Below are 17864 nucleotides of genomic sequence, written 5' to 3' on the forward strand. Positions count from 1 at the left end.
AGCAGAGCGCTGTAGAGGGAGGTAGGGAGTAGGGACCGGGTGGAGTCTGTCCCGCCCCTGCCTCTCGGTCCCCTCCCATTGGCCGAACGTTTGCTGGTCCCATCCCACTGCCCGCCCCCGGGGAGCCGCTTAAAGTGTGCGGAGCAGGTGCCTCGCGTGGAGCAACAACTTTGCGAGAACATAGAGCGCGGCGCCCATTCATTGCTTCCAACCATCCATTCATCTGTCCCACTAGTAGTCCAACGGGTGGCTCCAGGCAGACGCAGCTTCCTCCCTCGGCACTGCGAGTAGAAGAGGGACCGGGAGCGCGGCTGATCCTCGCCGGCCAGAGCAGAGAACTGTAGTTGCGACCATGCAGACTTGCGCCAGGGCCTGGGGGATGCGTCTGGGTTGCGGAGTTGGGGGCCGCCGCCGTGTCCTTGGAGGCGTGGGACCGCGCTGGGCGTCTGGCGGCCGTGACAGCAAGAGCGGCGGTGGGGACAGCGGCGGGACTGGGGCCTCGCGCCTCCTCGAGCGCCTTCTGCCTCGACACGACGACTTTGCTCGGAGGCACATCGGCCCTGGGGACAAAGACCAGAGGGAGATGCTACAGGCCCTGGGGCTCACGGTAAGGAATCCCACCTGGCCCTCTCGGGCCTCACTCCCTCCCGGCCGGGGTCTGCCGGAGTGGCCTCCCTGCCCCCTCCCCGAGCTCTGCTTGTGGTGCGACCCCCCAGCCCAGTTTCCCCGCCCTGGGGTGGAAGCAAATCCGAGCTCTTGGTCCGGGTTCCTCAGCTTTCTCCCGCTCGCTCAATTTCTCCTACACTCTCGTTGAGCCTGAAAACAGTATGTTTTTCAACCCAAGCCGCCCTGCTGATGAGCCCTAACTTTGCAAGATGGGGATCTCCTTGCTTATCCGATTGTCTCCGGAGTGATCGAATCACTTCCCGCTTCATTATTTTCTTTCCTCCGAGTGATTTCTGGTTTGCTCATGGTTGTTCTTTTCTTTTTAAAAAGAAACCTTAATTGGGCAGTTTAAATGAGGTTCCCACAAGCCTTTGTAGGTGCAAAACGCAGAAGTGACTCTTTTAACTCAGAAGCACTTTCCTCTGCCTTTAGTTTTCACGGACTTGGTTTTAATTTTAGAGCATTGAAGAACTGATCGACAAGACGATACCAGCCAGCATCCGCTTGAAAAGACCCTTGAAAATGGAAGACCCTGTTTGTAAGTGTCCCGGAGATCTCCTTTAGACTCCACTTCCTCTGGCCTATTTGTGTTCTCTGTTCTCTGTAGGTCCAGCTCTGGGTTAGACTTGCTGGGAACAGGGAATGTTTATTAAAATAAAACATCGGCAGGTAAGAGTAGCGGGAGAGGATGGTATGTTTAGTTTCCAGATTCTCTTAGGATAGAGTACCTGCAGTGCCTTTCAGCATCTGTATCTCAGGACTCCAGGAGTCCAACAAGGCTCCCCGGGAAAACAGGAGTACTAACACTTGGAGAATTCCCCAACCCCTTCCCAGGCACCAGTCACTGCCATGGTCCTCTCATCCTTTGGGGTGGGGGGTGGGGGTGTCATCACTTTTTTTGCAGATCAGGAAAGAGATTCAATAAAGGAAAAAATTGCTTAAGGCCATGCTACCAGCCAGTAAGGAACATGGACAGAGAGCCTCCCAAGTTTCTTTATACCACAATAACTTCAAATTGTTCACATATTTTACATCCAAATTTTATTATTTAAACCTTTTGAAAGGCAGTAGTTATTTTTAAGATCTGAACGATTTTCATAGAAAAACACAAATAAGGGTCATGCTTGGTTAAGTATGCTTTAGTTTGTTCATAGACCTTAAATTTTATTTTATATTAAAAATGTTTTTAATCGTTGGAGACTATGGTTCAGAGGTGTTTTCATATGAGTATTTGACATCCACAGACTGAATACACAAGTCAAGGCAGAATAGGCAGAGCTGAAGAGCTCTTAAAAAAGAAATCTCATCTAGTCATTTGGTTTTGAATTGTAGAGATACAATCTCTTTTACTTGTGGAATCAAGCGAAGTAAAGGTGGCCATTTTGTTTTGTTTTAGGTTTTAAGATGCGAAGGATAAGCTGATGACAAAGTTGATTTTGTTTTAAGGTAGAGAAAATATATAGCCAGTCCAGTTCCAACTGGCTAATGCTGTACCTTACGTTTTGTTGAGTACTGCTTTCTTTTTAGTTCCAAATCTGAACCATATCCTTGATGAGATGGCAGGGATCTTGCTCTTAAAAGAAAATCTGCATTATGTTGTATAGAACTGATTAAGACCTAAGGTAACCAAAAGATTCATCTAATTCAATTTTAGGAAATCAGGATGCTGATTTATTGGATGTTTAAAGAGTGAAGAGCTGTATATATATATATTTTTTAACCTTATTTTTATTTATTTATTTATTTATTTTTTTTAAATAATAAATTTTATTTTTATATTCCCCCATACAACTGCACATGCCCCATTCTGACCCCAATCCCTCCCCTCCCGGCCCCCACCCCCAAAAAAGTGTCTCTGGTTCATAGTTTTTTGTTGATTTTGATTTTCACTTTCTTATAGTTATTCATTTTCCTGATCCCTTATTTAAGTTTTCTAGATTCCTGCTATGAGTGAGACCATCCGGTATTTTTCTTTTTCTTTTTGGCTTATTTCGCTGAGCATGATCCCTTCCAGCGCCATCCATGTTGCTGCAAATTGCATGTGTTTATCTTTTTTGAATGCTGAGTAATATTCCATGGTATATATGTACCACATCTTCTTGATCCAGTCATCTATTTTTGGGCATTTGGGCTGTTTCCAAAGCTTAGCTATTGTAAACAGTGCTGCTATAAACATAGGGGTGCAGGTGTTCTTTGGAATTGATGTTTCTGTGTCCTTTGGGTAAATACCTAGGAGTGGAATTGCTGGATCATATGGAAGAAGAGCTGTATATTTTTATAGCAAACCTTAGGTGAATATTTGAGCAAGTAAATCCCTTCCTGAGACTCAAAATCAGATAGCTAACCCTTGTTGCAATATACTCTAAAATAATGTGTTTTATTTTAGCATCTTATCCTTTAGCATCTTCATAGAGCCTAGGAAATGTGTTTAAGTTGTCTATCATTTTTTAGTTCAGCTATTCATTTCCAGCTGAATTAATTGAACACTGCAAGATTCCACTTCTTTTGTGTTGTAATTGTGCTCCTGATAAGTAATTAGCAACTTGAGTGTAAACTTTAAACTCAGCAGCTGTGTGAGATTTTGGGCTAGTTCCATCTGGTTAGTCTGAGGTGACTCAGAGAAAATATTGCACAGTCAGAGGTCACCCCCTCCTTGAACTGAAGTTGACTGACTCTCCAAAGAGCTTGCTAATGAACTGGGGGAGATGGGGTAGGACAAGTAGTCAGAAAGTCATCAATGTTTTACTCTGAGGTGTGCACTTGTCATGGTTAATGAGTATTCTTCATGTGGAGACAGCAAGTTGGTGCTTAGAATGTCTGTCCACTGGCAGCATTTCCATTTAATAGTAGGCAGCATTATCCCAGTATAGTTTTAAGAAAATGCCTGTGTACCATTGTAGTCAGAGAGGAATGCTGGGCCAAATACTTGTTTCTGTGTACATAGAAAATTGCAACTAAGACTAATGTGAGTCTTCAGTGCTCTCAATGCTGAGTAAAAAGGGGATTGTAAGATCTGTAAGTCACATGGAGATAATTGTGTTAGTTCTTTTGCAAAATTTAGTAATATCAAACATTTATGTAGTGCTTATCATGTACAGGACTTTTTTTAATTTTATTTTTTAAGATTTATTTTTATTTATGAATACAAGAATTGGGGTGTAAGCCAGAGGTGGGAGGCAGTGAGAGGATTCGTCAGAGACAGAGTAGGGAGCAGAACAGGAAGAAGATCTTCTGAAATACAGTGCTGAGGGGAACATCAGGCTAGACAGGAGAGGTCTGCTGTGCCATGTGGGTGAGCTCCGTGGCTGGGGATGGAACTCATGCCACTGTGGCTGGGATAGCTTGATAGTGCTGGTACGTAAACTCTTGCACCACCAGGGAGGCCCCATTCTTTTAACTTTTAAAAAGTGCTCTTTGTGGATTAATTTTTTAATCCTTATTTCAACCCTGCAAGGTAAGTAACATTATTTTTTTTTTAAATTTTTTTATTTTCTTGCATCGAGGCCATCTTTCTATAGTTATTGTTCCACTTAGGGTACAGCCTTTCCACCAATAGCCCACCGATGTACCATTATCTTTGTTTTAAGATAAAGAAACCATGACACACAGAGGGTAACTAATGAGTCCAAGGTCACAGCTGGTAAGCAGTGGGGATAGAATTTAAAGCCAGATAGTCCACCTCCACAGTCCACGCTCAACCACTAGTCTACACTATCTTCATGGTATCCTTTGCAAGGGGTGGGTGTACTAAGTAGAAACTACTGTCCTAACTGTTCTGAACCACCAGGTGTACAGATCACAGAAACCCAATCACACTGTGATCACTCAGCCATTTGCCACTTTGCCAGTGGAAATATGACCACATGCTAAGCACACAGGTGTGGGAACACTAAGGCCAGCTGCCAGGGTGAGGGAAGGGGTAAGAGTCATAGAGCTAGGCCTGGATATTGAAGGATATGCTGTGATGCTCTGTCAGACAGGACTAAGGGAGGCTTCTTCAGGCAGAGGGGTCAGTGTGCGTGGACAGAATCAGAGAAGTGCAGATGGTTTCTCTGTTGTGCAGGATGCTTCCCTGCCCTGGTATACTTCAAGGAAGTACCTTGAAAGAATACCTTCATTAACAGTTGGTTGATCAGTAAGTCATATTTCAGAGAAACTTGCAAAGTTACTCAGTTCAAAGCCAGATCAGTTTCAACCTGTTCAAGTGAGTCTCCCTTTCCCCACATGAACACACACACACACACAGAAAAAAAGACTACAAAGTTATATGTTAATGGGAACATTCATTTCTTTACATAGTGCCATTTTAGGTGATTTTAGCTTTCTTTTTATTTGCTTTTCAAATTTTTCTATAGTAACTATGTGTTCTTTTCTAATTAATAGAAAATTTAAAACTACTTTGTTTTTGAGTAAAGCCAACCATTTTTAGTTATGGTTTCCTCACTTGTGTAGTACTTTCAGTGAAGTCATCTCATTAACCAAACTAACTTAAGTCATAACTTCACAGAAACTGCAGGGTTTTAAGTCTGCACAAAATTGTACATGGCTCATTGTGAGCATGTTTAGGAAGAGAGAGGAGAACCTAGTCTCTTTAATATGCAAATCATTCTGCCAGAACCAGGCAGTGGAGCTGCAGAAAGAGATTTTTTTTTTTTTAGAAAGAGATTTTTGATGGATTTGTGAGAACTTAATGTTCTAAGCCACATTTTTAGAGTGAGTTTTAATAAATGGTTAATGGAGGCCAGTGAGCTGCAGGAGGTGTTGTGTAACACAGCTGCAGGTGGTGACTGCGAAGGTGGTGACTCCAAGTGGGGTTAGGAATGCTCCTGAACTGACCTCAAGGGCAGATAGCACAGCTGTTCCCTAGGCTATGGACATTAGTGTCTTTCAACTAGCTCATGTCTGTCATCAGGTTCAGCCTATAGGATCCTCAGTTTATGACATGTTCTTTCTTGGTCATTCCTGGTTCCTTTAGTTCCCAGCTTATATGAATTATTGTTTCATCTTTAATGAGGCTTATTCTAATGGCATGTCATACAATCATGGAAATTTACACAAACAAACCAAACGAAAAGGCAAAATTTATTCTGAACTTGTTATGGCAAGGGAGTAAATCTTTTCTTTTGGCAGAGGACTGGGAGAACTTTATACTGGAATAAGTTAAGTTTTCAGGTATGTCCTCTTTGGAGCATAATGGAGGCTATTGATATGGACACTCTGTGGGTGGGCTAACTAGAAAAGGTGCATCCTGTGCGACTAGGGGTGTGTTTGGTCCTAAATTGGAAGCAGGGACCAAATTTAGGGAAGGTGTTGTTAATCAGGTCCTGGCATTTTAGGACAATTATTAAGAAGTTATTGTGCAGTTTTCTGAATTCATTCATGATAGGAATATTACTTTTTACAAGTCTAATTTTAGCAGACTGTCTTCCAGGTTAGTTTATTGTTGATACTTGGATTGGTTTCCTGAGCAGGATACTGCCGATGTGGGTGGAAGTTCTGTGGCTATATATGGCCTGCCTTTGTTAATTTAGTTTCTCACAACAGAATCTGTCTAGTCTTTATATTTTTGTTAGTTATACTTATTCTTGTTAGTTACACATCTGCTGATCTGACTGATATCTTGGACTGTCGACCTGTGCCTACATTGTTAAATATTTATGGACCATCTACTATGTGCAAGGCACTGTGAGGATAAATATTTGGGATAACTATCATTATCTCAAGGAACTTATATCTTCTTAATAAAAACTAAGTTGCAAAATTAAAAAGCCTCTCCCTTATCTCCTTCCTGGAGATCAGTGGATGGGACTGAGAATTCCAACCCTCTCCTTTGACCAGCCCATACTGAAACTGTTTTTAAGGCCCCCCACCCTAATCCATGAGAGCTATGGATTAAATGCTTTGAGATGAGAAATGATATAAAACTGGTTGAGGAAGTAGGGATTTCTGGGACAGAGTAAAGGGTTGAGATAAGTGTTAAAACTTTTTTTTTGGTGTGTAAATATATTACGAGAGTGAAAAAATTCAAAAGAAATAAAGTCAGTACCTTGACTGAGAAAAGAAAATGGCAAAATGCAATGCTAGGGAAGTAGCTGAGTATTGCTGCCTTCCCATGCTGTCATGGGGTAGGGCAGCGAGATGAGGTGCTGGAATGTTTTCCAACACCACCAAGCAATTCTCTAATTCTCAGTGGACAAATTGAGTGTCCTACAATTTTACTCAATTTTCACACTATCATCTGGAGAGATCATCAGCTCCTATAGGTTAAGGACTTGTCCCACAACGCTGCTCCCATTTCAGATGCTAAAATCAAGTCCAGGTTCTCAACTGTGTACTGATCTACCCGCTATAAACTGGAAGTTCACATGACTCCCTCAGACTCAATAGAGCCGTTCAGAAAACTTTATTTATGATTACCATCTTTTAATTTAATTTTATTTTATTTTTGCATAGAAGAACTGGGGTATAAGTCAGAGGGGTGGTGGTGGGAGTGAGACAATTCACCAGAACAGAGTAGGGAGCAGAACAGGTGGATTTACTGAACTATACTGCTAAGAAGAGCAGTGGGCAAGACAGAAGAGGTCTGCTTTGCCATATGTGGGTTAGCTGCCTGGCTGGATCTCAAACTCAGGCTGTAACAATGATTGTGCTGAGACTTAACCCCTAGGCCACCAAGGAGGTGGTTTATGTTTAGCAGTTTATGATAAAGATACAGTAAAAGATTCAGATGAAAACCCAGGTGAGGGCGAGGTCCAAAAGGATTCTGAGCAAGGAGCAACTATTCCTGTGGACCTAGGGTGGGTCATCCATCCCTATGCTTGGTGCATTCACAGTCCCAAAAGCCCATAAACTCTCACTGTTCAAGAGTTTTAGTTTAATCTGCAGCCCCTCCCTCATCTTCTTCCTGGAGATCAGTGGGTGGGGCTGAAAATTCCTGTCCTCTTCTTTGACTAGCCCATATAAAAACTGTTTAAGGCCCCCCACCCTAAGTCATTTCATCAGCATAAGCTCTAAAGGGCTTCTTATGAATAACAAAAGATACACCTATTGCTCAGAAAATTCCAAAGTAAAAACAAAAATATTTCTTATACCACAGTGATCTTTCATATAACTTTGTAGGAATATCTCTTGATAAATGTGAAGAGGCAAATATTTAAAAGAGGTGAGTTCTAAAAATAATCAGTTTTCCACTTTTAAAATTAGAACAAACTAGAAGTCACAGCCTTTATAAATATCATACAAAAGATACAAATATGCTGACATACCATGATGAGTTACCCAATAGGTTATATGATTAGGACAAAGAACATAAAATGTAGATCCACTTTTTCCCTCTTGTTTTTATCTTGTTAAAGATTATGAAATTTAGACAGTAATCATCAAAGATTTTATATAGGTGAAGTTATTTAACAGTACTTAAAAATTCACTCTTTTGAAAATCCATTTTATTATTTCTGGCTATATAAGAAATTACTGCAAAATTTAAGGGTTTGAAATACCAATGAACATTAATTATTGGGGCACAAAAGAAACCCCAAACCTGGGGTCTTCTACACTGGCAAATAAACACAGTGGTGGGGAGAGGAGGGAAAATTCATTGTTTGGGAAGGCACAGTGAACAAAATGTATACAGATTTAAAGTTTTTTCTTTTTTCCATGGAAAAGAGAGGAGATTTGGTCTTCCTGGAAGAGACCCTTACGGAGAGTAGTTTACTTATAAATGTCTTTTTCAGAAGCAAATTTACCCCCATGCAATCAATCTTTTGTGAAAGATATATTTGGGTCTACTGTGTTCATTGGAGTCTGGGACCTTAGCAGTCCTTTTCATCAACATGCTGCAGCATCTGATAGACAGCTGGCTAATGAGGTTTTTCCCCTCTCCCCTGCTTGGTATAGCTGAAGCATTCTACTTTCCAGTGGCCCTGCTTAGTAGGTGTATTTCTGCTGGCCAAATGGTGAGGAACATTTCCTACTGAGTGGTGGGGCGCAAAAGGTCCTACCCATGAAATTCCATTTCTGTCTGATGGTGCTGGCTTGCTGTTTCGTGTCCTATTATTTTTTAAATATCAAATCTCAGTCATTAAACAATTTAAAAACAACCAACTGAGACATAGGCATTCAAAGAGCCCCTTGTAATTTCTGCAGTTCTCTCTTCATCTGCATATCTATGGCCATGCTTTTGATTACCAAAGGAATTGACTCCTAACAGCCAAATTCAGTCAAATATACAGGACAAACATACACACATAGAAATAATACAAAATAATTTACACAGATTAAACCATACTTGTACTGGACTATTTGGGACTCAAACCTCAGAATTTTCCTGGTGCTCAAACTCAGGATTGGGGCATTAACCAGTCAGGATCTCTCTTTAGCGTGGAACTCCAATCTACAGTCCTTAGAGACCAATAAACAAAACAGGATAACAAGCAAATTGATTACTTTCCAAACAAAAATGTGTGGAACAGGTTTGGGACATAGGATAAGAGCTACAGGGTACTTAGCAATCAAGTCTCTGAGAAAAAAAGTCTGGGTAGGCACTTCAGGGTCAGAGCAGAGAGCCCTTACCCTGCTTGAACAGTAGATTCCACCTAGGGTGTCCAGTTTTGTTAGGGAGAAATCAAGGGTTCATCTACCCCATGGACATGAACACCAAAGATATGCTTCTCAGGTCTGGGAAAAGAAGACTTTAATGCAGAATTGGAACAGTTGGAACCCTAAGACTGGAATCTACTTTCCTGAAAAGCTGGGGTAATGGGCTTATATTATATTTAGGATTGGGCCATGGGAGAACAAAAGAGTTGAATTCCATTGTCTGGGGGCACAGGAATTTGGATGTGACTGGAGATCATTGAGCAAAGTGGGTAGGAGGATAGAAGAATGCAGAGTTATCTGAAGGAAGGTCAGAGTTATCTGAAGGAAGGTCGTTGATGGTGGTGGGCTTTTGTATAGTTAAAGATATGGACTGGTAGTCAAATTCTTCTGATGCGTGGGCACCTGGTAGACAAAGCACTGGATCCTGCTTGCTAGATTTTCTTTATTTGAAGAAGCAGAATTATTTGGGAAGAACAGGTTAGTCTTATAGTGAAGTGGTCATAGTTATCTGATTTAACTGGCCAGACTGGAAAACAGAAAGTTAGACTTGGTTAATAGCTAGCTAAACTATGTTCAAAAAGAATGTAGGCCTATATTCGACATGGGTTTCTGCTTTGGAGGGACTGGTTTCATTATTATCCTCTCAGTTTCTGTGGGTCAGGAACCCACAGGCAGCTATGTTGTGTGTTTCTGGCTCAGAGTCTCTTAAAAGGTCACATTGGTGATGCTTAACCAGTGCTGGAGGATCTATTTCCAAGGTGGCTCGTCCACTCATTGCTGGCAAGTTGCTGCTGGCTATTAGTGGGACTCTCCACAGATTGTTTGGATGTCTTTAGTGTGTTCTCACAGCATGGCAGTTGAAATTCCCAAGTCAGTGATTCAAGTGAAGCAAGGAGAAAAGGAAAGCGAGGCAGAAGCCTAGACTTGGAAGTCTTATAGCATCATTTACAACATATCCTATTGGGTAAGTAGAGTGAGTCACTGATTTTGACCCAAATTCAAGGAAGGGGAATTACATTCCACTTTTTTTTAAGATTGATTTTTATTTATTTATTTATCTATCTATCTATCTATTTATTTATTTATTTATACAAGAGCTGGGGTGTAGGCCAGAGGTGCTAGAGGGTGAGAGGATTCACCAGAGACAGAGAGGGAAGCAGAACAGATGGATCAACTGAAATACACTGCTGAGGGGTGCAGTGGGCAGGCAGGAGAGGTCTGCTGTGTCCTGTGGTAATGTTAGCTCTCTGGCCGGGGATGGAACTCATGCTGTAGTGGCTGCTGATAGCTTTGTAGTGCTGAGACTTCATCCCTTGTGCCACCAGTGAGGCCCAGATTCCACCTTTTGAAGGGGGGAATAGAAAACTAATTGTGGACATATATTTTTAATAGGCCTTATTTTTTAGAACAGTTGTCTGTTAACAACACTCAATTCACTTATGACTACATTTAGAGATCTTATTGGCTTTAGTAAACAATTCATGAACTAGGTAACTTCCAATGTAGTAGAAGGTGGTGCAAGCATGGTACAAGATGAAAGAGGATGGGTCCAGGTTATTAGCAAAAGAAAAGAAAGTTTATTTTAGGCACAACCACCTTCTACTAAGGGAAGGCTGGGGGTCTCACATGTAGATTACCTCACCCTTGCCGACCAGGAAATTCCAAAGCAAATGACTTAAAAATACCACGTGGGAGGGGCTGAAACTAAAATTTGGTTAGGAGTTAAATCTTGGTGCTTGGCACAAAATATTCTATTTTGAATGCCTACTTCTTTTTTAACAAGGTCCACAGCAAAATAGAATGGAAGGAACTGAGTTCCCATTCTCCCCCATATATATACCACTCTCCCCAAATATATATAATTTTCCCCCATTATGAACATACCCCACCTTTTGTACCTTTGTTACCACAGATGAACTTATATTGAAATATTGTCACCCAAAGTTTACTATGGTTCACTCTTGGTGTTGTATGTCTATGGATTTGTGTAATGAAATGCTTGTATAATGAAATGTTTCCACCATTGTAGTATGCACAATAGTCTCATTGCCCTAACAATCCTCTGTAGACACATTTTTTAAAAAAGATTTATTTATTTACTTATACAAGCACTGGGTACAGTCAGAAGCGCGGGAGGGTGAGAGAATTCACCAGAGCCAGACCGGGAAGCAGAACAGGCAGAAGGACCGAAGTGCACTGCTGAGGGGAGCAGTGGGCACAGCAGAAGAGGTCTGAGTGCCATGTGGGACCCTCGCCGGCGGCCAGGGATCGAACCAGCTCTGCAGAGGCTGCGGGCAGCTTCGCAGCCCAGCGCTCAACCACTGTGCCACCCGGGAGGCCCTGTAGACACTTTTTTAAAACTATCACATTCATCCAAATTAGCATATACTTCTTTTTATTTATTTATGTATGATTGTATTTTTAAAAGATTTATTTATTTATGCACATAAGAGCTGGGGTATAGGCCAGAGACTGAGGGGGGAAGAGGATCCACCAGAGACAGAGTGGGGAACAGAACAGGCAGACTGACGGAAACACACTGCTGAGGGGAGCAGCGAGCGAGACAGGAGAGGTCTGCTTCGCCATGTCGGTTTCTCTGGCTGGCCAGGGATTGAACTCATGCTGCAGAGGCTGCGGATTACTTCATAGAGCAGTTTTTAACCCCTTGCGCCACCAGAGAGGCCCTAGCATATACTTCTTAACTTAAATTATGATGAATTTTATCCAACTATAACAAGTATCCAGTACTATCAAAATCAGTTATACTGTATTATACAGTGACTATAAATCAGAACTATCCAGGTGCATAGGACCATCTGTCCATATACTGAATTCCCCAACCTACTCACCTTTGTCACCACTGAGGTGTAGTGGTATACTATCACTCAATCTATTTGTATATCTTCTAGCATCTGTTTCCATTCCTCTTTCAGAGGCTTCCATGGAAGATAAGATACTACTTTAGGCAATGAGGATAGAAGAGTGAGATATTAAAGGATGATAAAGATAGATCCCTGACTATAGTTTACAACTGATATTGCATAGCTCCACAGGTCTGTAAATAGGGTGAATACTTTGACTGTGGTTATGGTATAAGCTGAGGCACTGAAGTGTGATGATACAAGTTATTTGATGGGCAGTGAGTAGATCATGTCTGTTACATAGAACCTAAAGTAGAGAGGGATGGCAAACAAGGTATGGAGGGCTTAGAGCCATGATAAGAAATTTGTTTCCCTCTTCATATTAGGGAGACATTAACCATTATTTCAGGGAGAAGTGACATGATTCAACATGTGTTTTGCAGAATACCTCTAAGATCAGAGGCAAAGAGGTCAACTGGGGAGGAGCGTTTTGAGGTGAGATGTTAAATGTTCAAGTGTACCAGGAAACAGACACCAATATGATATTAAATATGCAAAAAATTTATCAGGTTTGGTAGCAGAAGAAGGCAGTACAGTCTTTTGACCATGATACAGGTCTGACCCTGCTCAAAGGAAACAGGGATAGGAGGACGATTGGGTAGAGTCTTACAGCAGTACAGAGATCTAAGAAAGTTTTGGTTGGTCCAAGTGGGAGTTTGTGAGTCTAAGTCACCCATAGCCTGAGTTCATGTCTTGCAGGAATGAGTCTGCACTAGTTCTCTGGGCTAGAGGGCTTTGCCATTGGCTGGGAGCAATCCATGGGAAGTATGGTTTTCCTACAGACATGGTAGTTGATACAAAAGGGTAGCAGGCAGGGCAATCATTTTTTAGGCTGGGTGTTTCAGGGTGATGGTGATGGCATTAACAGAGCAAGAGAAGAGAGTCCTAGAGGAAGGAGAGATCATAAATCTTGTTGGGGTAGAATTGAGTTTGAGGTCCTCATGGAATATACTGTTGGAAAAATTGAATTCAAGTTGGAAATTTGAATCAAGATCTCAAAAGAGAGATAAAAGATAGAGTTACAGTTTAGTAAGTTCTCTGAATGAATTCATGGGAATGAGTAAAGTTTCCTAGGAACCAAGGGTGGGGAAGAAAGTGGAACCCAGGATGTTGGGAAGATGTTAAAGGAGGGAGGGAAAGTAGTCTGAGCTGCCATAATCCAAGAGACTGGAGGATAACTTCTCTACCGGGGATTGTGGGTTGTGGCACCAATGTCATTTTGGCCCTTTCTTCAGCATAATAAGAAAGCCCATAGGAAAACATAAGGACACTCCAAGGTGAGAGGAATTGAGGGGCAACCTGTCTGATAATCTGTTCAATATTGTAAATAGGGAAGGTGAGACTGAACCTTAGAGAAGAGTTCCAAAAGTAGTACTGTGAGCATCTGGCTAGTGAGGAAACTACATCAACCTACATGGGGGACCTGCTGAGATTGAATGGTTTAAATTGATAAAGTCTGTTAGGGTCCCCTCATTCTAGCACTACGTAGTGACCTGGGAACAGAAACAGAGAAATGTGACAGTTTAGTTGAGATTGAGGATTGTCTAAGTGAAGTGCCAAGTATTTCAAGGTCTAGTAATCAACACAGGCCAGATGGGGAGGGAGAGGTGAGACAACACTGTCCACATAGAAGCTCAGTGACCACTTTATGGGGTTGGGAGTGAGGGCCTGAGCTGCTTTACTACCAGTAAGTTTAGGAGCTTTGGGGCAGGTGATGGACAACAAGGTTGTAAAGCTGCCTGTGGTTGGGCCATCTGTGTATCAACTCCTATTCCTTATGTCCTCACTCCACCCACCAAATGGCACTGTGCCTTAATTTAATAAATTTCTGTTATATGTGGTATCAGTTATTTTACCTCACTTTGACTACTCAGGTTTGTTTACTTATTAAATCCAAGGTATTTTTATAAAAATGCAAACTGAGAATTTTATTTTATTTTTAAGATTTATTTTATTTATTTATGCATATAAGAGCTGGGGTATAGGCCAGAGGTGTGAGGATGTGTGTGTGAGAGGATTCACCAGAGACAGTGGGGAGCAGAACAGGCAGATCTACTGAAAGACACTGCTGAGGGGAGTAGTGGGCGAGACAGGAGAGATCTGCTGCTCCATGTGGGTTAGCTGCCTGGCCAGGGATCGAACTCTTGCTGCAGTGGCTGCTGATAGCTTCATAGTGCTGAGACTTAACCCCTTGCACCACCAGGGAGGCCACAACTGAGAATTTTAATGAAGATTCTAATATCTGTATCATAAACATACTAATTAGTTAAATAATAAGGAAGTGATAGTTCTGAAAATTTGAAATTATTATGGTAATTAATTATTGCTCTATTATTTCACAGACCTTGCATAATAGCTTCTAGTTTCCATTTATAAATGCTTCTCTGCAGCCCATGAACTAAATGAGAACAATTTGTACATTAATTTGGCATCATGGATGCTTTGATGGGTGGGTAATTATTGTGAATATTGAACTAATGCTATGTGGAAATTCAGGCTAATCTACATTGCCCCTCTACTACTTATATTTTCTGAGCATTTACTATGTGCCTAGCAACCTGCTTTGCCCCTGAATACAAAGAGATTATAATTTAGTTGGTCAGATTCTGGGTTAGACTACAAATTTCTCTATACGCCTATTCTCTTTCCTGTAAGCATGATAACTTACTTGAGTTGGATGCTTAGAACATACTCCCTTTTCTTGTTCCTTCTCTGCTAGATGTAACAATGTACCTTTCGAGAAGCAAGGAATTAAAACAAATAAAGGCCAGGATTTTCACACTGATTCTTACTTCAAACTAACCATTTGGCCTGATTACATAAGTCAACTGGAATATGTGATGCCGAAGCGAGCACTACATAAGTCAACTGGAATTCCAGATAAATATTATGACTTGCAGTGTTTTTCTGTATACATCTTTAAAAAAACGTTCACAGATTGGGTGAAAGGAGGTGGCGAGGAAGCAGAAAGTAGTGTGAGCCAAGACCAAGGAGCAAATAACTGTACCCTTCATCTCCACTACCCTGCTGTGGGACACTATTCTAGTTTTCCAACAGCTGTTGCAGCTGTGGAGTGAGCAGGAAAAGCTGCAGGGACTGCTCAGTCCCATGGAGACCAGGGGCCAAGGGGCCACCTGAAACAGATTGCACACACTCACTTTCTTTTGCTGGAGGTCCCCAAGTGGGGGGTGGGGGGAGGGCTTTAAGCCCTGGGGGTCATGAGGGACTGCGTGAAGAAGGGTGTTACTTGAACAAAAAGACAGGACAAGCCTGGCAGGATTAGAGTAGAAGAGGGGAGTGCTGGTGGGTGAGAGTCCCAGGCCAGGTTTGTGTGGTGCTGCCCCCACCACATTTTGCCACATGGGGTACAACCCTCTGCCATTTTCAAAGGGTTTTCAATTCAAAGAGTTCCCATGTCATTATTCCCATGTCATTAGGGATTATCTTGTCTTCCTGGAATGTGCAAACTCTGTGAATCATAGACTTCGCTTGTGAAAACCTCTTTTGCTGAAAGAGCAAACTTGACAAATTAGAGACGGTAGAGTTTATGGACTGGGTAGGTAGGTTTAAGGCCATCTGTTATGGGGGAGGAAGGAGGCTGCATATGATAGATAATGTTAAGGAAAGGTTATGCATTAGCATGGAATTTTGTGTCCAAATTCTGATTTCCACTCAATCTTTAAGATTTACTTATGTATACAAGAACTGGGTTCTAGGCCAGAGGTGCAGGGAGTGAGAGGATTTACCAAAGACAGAATGGGGAGCAAAACAGGTGGATGTACTGAAATACACTGTTGAGGGGAGCAGCAGGCGAGATAGGAGAAGTCTGCTGCACCATGTGAGTCAGCTCCCTGGCTGGGGATGGAACACGTGCTGCAGTGGCTGGCAATAGCTTGATGGCACTGAGATTTAGCCACCATGGAGTCCCTCCACTCAGAAGCTCCTGATAGATGGTATCATTCATGGTCTGTTTATCTTGATTGAGATCCATGACCCCACCCCATGATTTCCTGAGCAGATTTGAGGTCAAGAATCTGCATGTTGGCAAGGAAAGTATGCCCAGAGAATGTCTATCTTCATATCCTAGCCCAGCTTTCCCTTCAGCCTCCGGCAGAAAGAGGCCTTTCTGGGCAAATTCAAATATGAGTGTGTTGGTTTTCAGTCTTGATGATTTCCTTGGAGACCTTTTCTGAGTTGCTTGCCAAGCATACAAAGGGTAGGGGGTGGTGGTGGTGGTTGGGAAGTGGGGGCCTCTGATGCTGGGTGAGTGGTTGCTTGTGCTAGACTGCTCGGCTTTAGGGAAAGTTCTGTGAACAGTAGCTGTTGAGGGACTGACAGGTGTCTTCACCCACATTTCACAGGATTTCATTCTGGACATGACATTTTAATTTCATTTTTAACTTTTAAAAAATTCACATGGGCACATTGTCCAAAACATAGTTATTTTTGACAATTTTTGTCAAAAGCACTAAAAGATAAACAGGGAAAAGTAAGACTCCTTTCCACTATCAGTTTCTTGAACCATCCAAGAGCTATTCTCTTAGCATATAGCACATGCATCTATATTTGTTCTTTTAAAAATGTAAGTTGCAGAATAATACATGTACTCTGTGGAAACCTAGGCATCATATTTTTAGATTTTCAAGGAAGCTAAAGCAAAGCATATGTATGTGTGTGTATGTGTATATATAGATATACACACATTTTTTTCCTATGAAATCATGGGGAAATAATCATAAGGCTGAATGTTTGTGGTCACAGATTAAGGGTGGAGAAAATGTGTGTGCCTAGGTATAGCAAACATCTTAATTCATACAACCTCCTTGTCCATTCTAATGACATTTTCCCAATTCTTGTTAAAGTTTATGAATATTGGGAATTAAAACCTAGGCTTAGCAGTGCATTTAACAGCTAAATTGCCTTATTCCAATCAGAATGTATTAATTTGGTGTATTATTTGGTACAAAAAATTCCTGATATTTTAGGCACAGTGATAAGGAAGTTGTCATTGGAAAGACTCTTATGTGGAATTATGAAGGAAGAAGTATTCATTCTGAATTCTGAGAAGCAAGAACAGAGTGACACCTACCTGCCTGTTCTTGGAGAGTGGTGCCCAGGCCAATGAACTCTGTTGTCAGTACATTAGGACAAGGGCATTATGCAATGCTCCCAGCCAGAGAAATAAACAAGGTCAGGAGCAGGAGTTTGTTCTAGCGAAAAGAACTTACTGCCTAGATTCCTAGAGGATTGCTTGGGCACTTGCATGGCTGGTAGTGCTACCTCCAGTGTTTTTTTTTTTTTTTTTAAAGATTTATTTATTTATTTATACAAGCACTGGGTACAGTCACAGGCGCGGGAGGGTGAGAGAATTCACCAGAGCTAGAGTGGGGAGCAGAGCAGGCAGAAGGACCAAAGTATACTGCTGAGGGGAGCAGCGGGCGGCAGGAGAGGTCTGCGTGCCATGTGGGACCCTCCTCCGGTGGCTGGGGAGCAGCTGGGGATCAAACTGGCGCTGCAGAGGCTGCGGGCAGCTTCGCAACCCAGCACTCAACCGCTGCGCCACCGGGGAGGCCCTCCCTGAGATCTTAAAGGAGCTAGACTTTTGCCTAAGTAATTAAAACTCAGTTAAATTTTAGTGGCATAATATACCTATATGCAGAGAAAGAAACATATAAGGTT

At 42.0% G+C, this 17864-nt stretch overlaps 1 protein-coding gene across 1 annotated transcript in view; it reads left to right on the plus strand.

The window, feature by feature from the left end:
• Positions 1–352: 352 nt before the first annotated feature.
• The window catches only part of GLDC (glycine decarboxylase), a gene marked incomplete at both ends in the record, with an annotated part of 77936 nt that continues 60424 nt past the window's right edge, over positions 353–17864 (plus strand). The window contains 2 exons of the mRNA XM_084237774.1: positions 353–607; positions 1126–1204. Coding sequence (XP_084093900.1) covers positions 353–607; positions 1126–1204 — 334 coding nt within the window. The remainder of the gene's footprint in view (positions 608–1125; positions 1205–17864) is intronic.

This window comes from Talpa europaea, assembly GCF_964194135.1.
Source record: "Talpa europaea genome assembly, chromosome: 7".
NCBI lineage: Eukaryota > Metazoa > Chordata > Mammalia > Eulipotyphla > Talpidae > Talpa > Talpa europaea.